The sequence below is a fragment of the Musca vetustissima genome, unplaced genomic scaffold (genome assembly GCF_032173495.1).
Source record: "Musca vetustissima isolate MV318-11 ecotype Yass unplaced genomic scaffold, APGP_CSIRO_Mvet_v1 utg65767, whole genome shotgun sequence".
NCBI lineage: Eukaryota > Metazoa > Arthropoda > Insecta > Diptera > Muscidae > Musca > Musca vetustissima.
The window spans coordinates 33,323-41,838 of NW_026885481.1; the positions used below are offsets into that span (position 1 = coordinate 33,323).

Genomic DNA, 8,516 nt, shown 5'->3' on the forward strand with positions numbered 1-8,516 from the left:
GTATAGTTTTTTGTCATTGGTGTATAATACATTTTTATATAAAAAAGTGTACTTTTTTTAAAGTTCATTTTTTAAAAATTAACTATTTATATTTTTTTAAGATTTTTTAACTATGTTATAGTGTAATAGAACCACTTGTTGTTTTTAATTTTTCTTATGATTTTTTTCATTATCTTTAGTTTAACATTAACATTTTTTGTAACTGAAATTGAAAAAAGTTTTAACAAAAACATTTTCTTTTTAACTATAAAACGCCTATTTTTTGTTGTTTTTTTATATTTTTTATGATAGTTTTTTTTTTTAACGGAATTTCAATGCTAAACGATCAATAAAATAGAAACAAAAATAAATTACCGCTAATTTTGTATAAGACAACAGTTTAAAATCCTTGTCTGAAGGGATTTGCTGGACCACTTGGTGCGGGGGCCGGCTGTTGTTGTTGCTGCTGCTGTTGCTGTTGAAAGGGATTTGCCATTCTTTGCTGAGGAAGATGTCTACCATCTGAGCTAGGTTGTTGTTGCTGTTGATACGCCATGCCACCCTGCTCCTGATAACCCGGCTGATATGATTGTTGATATTGTGAATCCTGCTGATAACCAGATCCTCCACCTCCGCCACCTTGTTGCTGATAGCCCCCACCCTGAGCCGATTGATAATCATAATTGCCCGCCTCATCCAAATTCGTTTCCTGCTCCTGCTGATATTGTTGCCCATACTCCAGATGATTCTTAAATTCACCATCGACAGGCTGTTGATCCTGCATAACATACGTCTGATACTCCTTATTCGGTGGATCTTGCATTAGAATATTAGCCTCATTTTCGAATGGCTTGAAGTCGTAAATATTACGCAGTTTCCGTAATACGGGCACATACAGCAAATTCGAAAATGCAATGAGGAAATTCAATGCGGTAAAACCGATGGCCTCAACCACGCCTCCCGCTATTATGGGACCCACGGCGTAGGCTATCGAATAGGAGATATCGGCAATGGCATAAATCGAACCATATACCGATACATAGCGTACATCCACCAAATAGCCCAGTGTGGGCAGCAGGGCAGTATCGATGAGGGCAATGCCGAAGCATATGACACAGATGGGAATCATGAGCATTTTATAGGAGCTACAGAAGGGTATAATAAAGCACGAGAGACCTTCGAGGGCCAAACCACCGGCCGCCATCAACCATTGGTGTTGAGGGTATTTGCGTGCCATTTTCACCGTGATGACCACACCCAGTACGTGAGGGAAGAACGCCGGCAGCCATACCATACCGATTTTCCAGTTATCTGTGGTCATGTTGTCCTCCATCCACAGCGATATGGTGGGTTCGAGGAAGGCCAGCGCCACATTGGACATTGTCAGGGCGCCGGCACACACTGCAATATAGGGATCCATCAGCAGACGCCATATCGGAATGGTCTCCTGTTTGACTTCTCTACTCTGGGCCAGCTGTTCTTTGACTGGCTTCATAACAAGCAGCAGCATCAGGCCGTCTATTAGACACACCAGGGCCAGGATGAGGAAGGGCACTTCCTTGCCAGCGAACTGATAAAGTGCCCCGCCAAATGGCGGTGCCACCAGACAGCCAAAGCTAATGAAGGCCAAGGCAATGCCGAGGGCCTGAGAACGCTCATTCTCCTCGGTAAAGCGATCGGCAATCATAGCTAAGCCAGAGGTATCAGCAAAAGCTGAACCAGCTCCTTGCAGAGACCGTGCAAAGAACAGGACACTGTAACTGCTGCCGCATGCAAAGACAGCTGTCGAGAAGAACATAATCGTGAGACCGATCATCATCGGGATGTCATAGCCAATCTTGTCGATGAGGCCACCCGAGAAGGGATTAACCATCAGCTGGACAATGGCCTTGGAGGCGAAGAGGATACCCGTGGCCGAGTCCTGGCCATGATGATCATGATGTACGGGCAGTATTAGGCCAGTGCGATTGTCACGTACCGGGGCCTGTGTTACCTCATCCACTTCGAAACTGCCAATTTCTCTCAGATAATCGGGTATTATAGGCACTATCACCATATACAACATATTGTCCAGCAGCAGAGCAATGGACACAATGACCAGGACGAGGCGCCGTTGATTGACCGGTTCCTGGATTTTCTCCCATACTATTTCCTTAACTTCTTTCACTTCGAGGTTGATGACAGGTATGGTAAACGAAGACATTTTGTGGGGTGGTTAGTTTTTTTTAATGAACAAAATTTAACTAATTTTTGTTGTTGTTCTTGGCTTAAATGCTAATTTCTTGTTGTTGTGTTGCTATGGGGTTTGGTTGGTTTTTCCTTCCTTTTTTGTACTTTTCTTGGGTTCGAAAAATTCACAAAAACAAATTTTGAATAATCCAATTCAAAATTGTGTATTTCTTTTTTTTTTGAATTGTATTAACAAAATAGTTTCTATTTTTTTGTTTTAAGTCTCCATGTTTTATTATAACTCCTTTGTTGTTGTTGTTGTTGCAGTTTTTAGTGGGGGGTTTGTTGTTGTTAGTTCAGGCACATATTTTCTTTTGTTTTGTTTAACGTTGCGTTTTCGGGGTTTTTTTTTTTGTTGTTTATCGCCTAGGGTTGTTCTGCTTTCTCGACTCTGGGCTTGGGTGGGGGCATCATCTAGTTGTCTAGCTGTAGTTTAGGCTGCAGAGGATGATGAGTAGACACCTTTGTTTAGTGGCCACAACCTTTAACGACACAGAAACAAGATTTCAATGATTATTTTTTTTGTTTTGTTTGTTTTATGAATATTTTATTTAAAAAATCGTTATTTTCTTTTCTTTTTTATTTATTTAGTTTCTTTTGTTTGTAGTTAAGGCATTTTTGTTGCCATCCCAAATAAGGATAAAATTTTTAGTTTTAAAAATTTTAAGGTTTTTTTTTTATGATTGAAATGTTGTTTCTGTGCAGCGAAAGGTGTATAGCTTTCTTTCTTAAAAACAAATTTTCAAAATGGGTTAATTTTTATATTTAAAACAGTTAATTTTATATTATTTTTTTGAGTTTGCTTTTTTTATTGACAATGATATTTTTTACAAATGTTTTATGATTTTTGAACAGGATTTTGAACATGATGAGTTGGTTTCAATATATTATCATCTACATTTTCACTGTTTTAACATACATTTCAATCATAAAACAAATTATTTGATTATAACTATATACTTTTAAAGGTGTCATTACAAGTAGGAAATGTTTATTTTTATAAAATGGCAGATATTCTGTAGTAATAGCTATACTAAAATACATACAAATGATATCCTTTTGTCCTCCTTCAACATTTGAAATCAAATTTTATTACAAATATGGTATTTGGACCCTACCCTTAATGCTATACGCCATATATGTCGGTCGGGTTAATGTTTTATATGTTAATCATGTACACTAGGGTTATGATTATTTTTATCAAAAATTATTTCCGTTAGCAGGAATAAACTTTTGCCTATTAATGACTAAAATAAGGTTTGTTTCATGTTATTATTAAAAAAATATTTGTTCGTCTTGAAAAAAAATGAAGGCCAAGGCAATAGCCAGGGCATGAGAACGCCCATTCTCCTCGGTAAAGCGATCGGCAATCCATAGCTAAGCCAGAGGTATCAGCAAAAGCTGAACTAGCTCCTTGTAAAGACCGTGCAAATAAAGTCTTTTAATTTCCACGAAAAACCCACATCAACTATAAATAAAATTAGACATTGGTCATAGAAAGATATAAACAGTTATGTAATGTTTATGATTACCGTAGGAAACAAATTACATCTGATTTATATAGAATTCTCTTGTTGGGTTCAGTTATGTAACTACTCCTTTATATTCAAATTTCAATATTTACTGATGCGTGTTCGTCCATCAGAGCAAGTAAACTCGGATAAATGTATGTAGAATTCCTCTGATAAGTTCTGTTGTGGTAGCTACTATTACTTTATATAAAATTTTAAATATTCACTGATGCATTATTCTCATATCAGTAAATAATGGGTTATGACTTTTTACAGCAAAATTGTAATACATTTATGTAAAATTCCCTTGTTGAGTTCTGTAATGGTAGCTATTCATTTTCATTTAAATTTAATTTTTTATTAAAGTATAACAGTAAATTTTTGATTGACATAGGCACAAAATTCCAATAAAAATTTTGTGTAGAATTCCAGTTCTGAGTTCTGTTATGGTAACTATTCCTGTCCATTCAAATTTTTACCGATGTATGCTCTTCCGTTTTTTATCTTTTTTCAGTAATGTTTTGATTGACTGATAAATGTGTGTGGAATTTTCCTTTTAGGTTATGTTATGATAGCTACCCCTTTATATTCAAATTTCAGCAATGTTTGTGATTGCTGTAAGGGAAAAAATAAACTGTAATACGTTTATGCAAAATTCCCACGTTTGGTTCTACCATGGTAGCTATTCCCATCCATTCAAACTTATTTTTTTCCTGGTATGTCTTTTCCCATAAGCTACTTGTTGAGTATGTCATTTTAAAGTAATTTGTATGATAGCGGTAAGAAACGAATAAACTCCTCACGAAGTGGGTTACTTGGAAAAATATTCTTTAAAACAATCAAGTCTTGAAGGCTACCTTAAAAAATGTTCTTAAAAAACCACGTATTATGGGCTACTCAAAACTATATTTTTAAAAAATCTAAATCTTGTGGGCCACTTGAATATATATATTAAAAAACACACCTCTTGAGCAACTTGAATCATTATTCTGTAAAAATTCCATGCCTTCCATTTAAAAAAAAATATTTTTAACACATTCACGCCTTGGATGCTTCTCAAAAAATATTTTTAACAACCCATGCTTTGCAGGCTTTTCAAAAAATATTTTTTTAAAAAATCCAAGCATAGTAAGTTTCTCAAAAAATATTTTAAAAAATCCAAGCCTTCTAGGCTTCTCCAAAATTTTTTTTATGAAGTACACGCCTTGGAGACTTATAAAAAAGTATTTCTAAAAAATCCACATCTTGGTGGCTTCTCAAAAAGTATTTTTAAAATTTTTTAAAAATCCACGGCATATAATAACATACCATATTTTATATAATTTCAGTTATGAGTTCTATTATCGTAGATATGATTTTTTACAGAATACTTATTTAATTGTAAAAGTTTAATACTTTTTGTAAAAGAGAACAATAAGGAAACAATAAAAAGAACACAGTCCTGTCACAAGCGCCATCACGAAGATGCAACACTTCATTGTACGATTCAAAAGTTTTAATTCTACTGTCAAGAGAAAGGAATAGAGGATCACCCTATAGAACCTAAAGCTATGTCGAACTAGCTATTGAACTTCCGTTATATATCGGAGCAAGCTAGAAGGTTTAAGGAAGGCTACGAGCGCTCTAGAAAAATGAGAAACTTTGATTCAATGAAGAAATTCTTCGAAAAAAACCAAGGAATCGTACTCCGCACCTAAGTTCATCAGTTGCCAACACATTGAGTCTTATCGCGTGCTTCGCATTGTCATGGATAAAGTGATCCATGTATCGACTAAATCATCAAATTTCAAATACTTGTTTGTGAAGATTTGAAAAACAACAAGTGAAACAAGTGAATGAAAACAGAATTCAGAAATGGTAAAACTGAGATAAGGGAAGGCGTTTCCAGCCCAGGACCCTTTGTTAGAGTTAAGGCAGCTCCAAAATATGTACAATGCATGCTGGAACTCTCAGGCCTAGCTCTTCTTGCGTTTATTCATCCTCTCCAATGACAACGACAGTATTTAACTTCCTTGAGGGTTTGCTGATCCCTGTAATGTATGTAAGTCTAAAGCTTGAATTATATTACATTGTAAAACAAAATTGAGTACGTTGAAATCGGAGTAAAATAATATCGTTGGAAAATTCCTTATGGGGATGAAAGCCCTTGACGAGTATATTAACCCAGATAACCCCCAGAGATTTTTTTCTTCGAAATCTTAAATTTTAGTTTAAAAACTTTAATATGTGTTTAATAAATTGATAGAATTATAGGAATTCACTGAGATAACGGTTATTTTCCAGCAGTGGTATTGTCATCACTATAGGTAATGTTTTTGATTTAACTCTTAACTTCACGAATAAAGAGCTGTTTATATTTGTTTGCGGCTATTGTAGGTTATCTTTGAGACGACATGCCTTCAGTCAAATCGAATGAGGAATATTTTTGTAAATCATATCCCCCCTTCATCTGAATTCTATTTGCTTATTTTCGTCGTTACTTTCCTGAACCTTAACCTAAAAAACAACAAGACGAAATAAGTTGTCTCTAAATATTCTACAAACAAGTAAATAAGTGTCAGTCGGCGTTGCCGACAGATATATATTCTCACCCTATTCGGAGTTATACACAGGTTTTATTATTCGTTTTATATATGGTATATGTTTCATAAAAGATGTTTCAGTTTTTATGCTGATCAAATATATAATATTGACACTTTTTGTAGGATGTAACAGAGGAGAGGGCAAACGTATCCCACATTCGGAAAAAAATAATAGGTTGTGCAAAATTTGGTTTAAATCGGCCATTCCATTCGTATGATATAGGATTCATAAATAAATGTTTACCCTTTGTGTGGGAGGTACCAGAAAGAGTGGACCAATGGAGGTACCAGAAGGAGTGGACCAATATGTCTCATCTTCAAAGTTGATCTGGGATGTGTCAAGGTAACAGGTTGTGCAAAGTTTGGTTCAAATCGGACATTCCATTAGCCTGATATTTGATTTATAAATATTGAAATTGTTGACCATCCGTGGGGGAGGTGCCAGAAAGAGTGGACAAATATGTTCCATCTTCCGACTTGATCTAGGCTTGGTAAAGATAAAAGGTTGTACAAAGTTTCGTTAAAATCGGATCGCACGTTACTATATAATTAATTTTCAGCACAATTTTGACCATTTTGTGGGGGAGGTACCAGAAGGAGTGGACCAATAATCCTGTAAATCGACTCCAAATTTTCTGAAACGGATTTGGTCCAAAGAAACATGGGGTCTAAAACCAATATTTCGATGAGGCACATTTTCTCCGTATCAAATTGTATATACCCTCATTAGCCATAAGGCTGAGGACTTTAGATATAAGATTTTAGATATTTTCATATGATCATAAGATTTTAGATATTTTAGATATATTTCGAATAAATTGTGCGTTATGAAGATTTGTCGAATTCGACTGAAATATTCACCATACATTTATCTCATTATCCAAAACACACCAATAAAAATTATCTTTGTGGGATAGATCCCAACCACTACATTTAGCCAAATTTACAAATAATAAACCCTATTTTTGTGCCGGCCAATTAAACTTATATGCATATCATTTGAAAGCTAACAACATTGTTATAGGCATATACTACATTATCTGTTTAGTACTTAAAAAGATGTGTATGTTCAATCCCTTCTTAATGTATAAGTTATAATAAAAGTATACTTAATTATTAAACTATTTTAATTTGAATGAAAATGCCATCGGCATTAGATAGTGAAAACAAATGAAATTATTTGGCACTAAATCTATTGGGATATTCCTTACATTTTAAATTACCAAATAACAATTGTAAGGGATCACAAAAATATTCCGACACAATATTCTTTTTTGTTTCTAGTTAAGCTTTGTGTGAATGTGTGTGATGATTAAAACACCTGGAAAACTTCCCAAGCGCCGTAACTGACGATAGACAAAAGTTTACCCAACCATCTTACAAAGTGGATGACAAGAAAGCCACAATGAATACAAATAGAAAAAAATCCTCCCTTCGATGTGCTAAACTTTGTTACCCAAACAATAAGTGGGGGACTACCTTAAAAATCCACCTTCAAACAAAAGAGCAAAAGAGATAAAGAAAAATGTAAAAGCAAGAAAACTTTTCTTTTTTCAACGCGTAGTTTTCTTGTTCGTTCTATGAAGAAAACAAAACACTGAGTAGAAGCTAATGCTAGAAAATCCTTAGGAAGTTTCTGTTTTGTTGGGTTTATTTTAGCCTTTTGTTTTTCAAAGTTCGAACACAGTTTTCCATGGAAACGCTTAGCATAAAACCCCCCAAAAAGGAAAAAAGGTGCAAATGTAAAGAGTTAATGGAGTGAGTGATTGGTAGTTGAGTGTGTGTGCGGGTTCAGGGAATTTTGTTAAGGCGTCACATTTCGCCTTAATTGCAATATTGTTAAATTGGCGAAATACACATTTTGAGAATCCTGATACCAGTAAACTTTATTTTTAAATAATAATTCGAAATACAAGTAAATTGTAACGTTATGTTTTTAGGCGTTGAAATGAGTTTTATGTAAATATATACATACATATATTTTTGTGTCCAATTATTTACCAACACGTTTCTCCACTTGACTTCCCGGAGAAAAGGTTGCCATGAACATGGATTTCAAAAATTCAAAAGAAATTTGTTGCAAAGGTGGAATAAACCATTTTTACTGTCTCATGAATAAATTTAATGTATTCGTATAATGGTGGATGGTACAGTGGGATGGTAAAAAATGCTGGTAAATTTATGTTTACCCACAAAACCCATCATAATAAATAAA

The 8,516-nt window shown here is 34.7% G+C and overlaps 1 protein-coding gene across 1 annotated transcript; it reads right to left on the bottom strand.

Moving 5' to 3' along the window:
• Nucleotides 1-264: 264 nt before the first annotated feature.
• Nucleotides 265-2,200, bottom strand: LOC133332753 (vesicular acetylcholine transporter). The gene has a single exon (XM_061541130.1). The coding sequence runs from the start codon at nt 2,180-2,182 to the stop codon at nt 380-382; it is 1,803 nt and encodes a 600-aa protein (XP_061397114.1). The 5' UTR covers nt 2,183-2,200; the 3' UTR covers nt 265-379.
• Nucleotides 2,201-8,516: the final 6,316 nt, after the last annotated feature.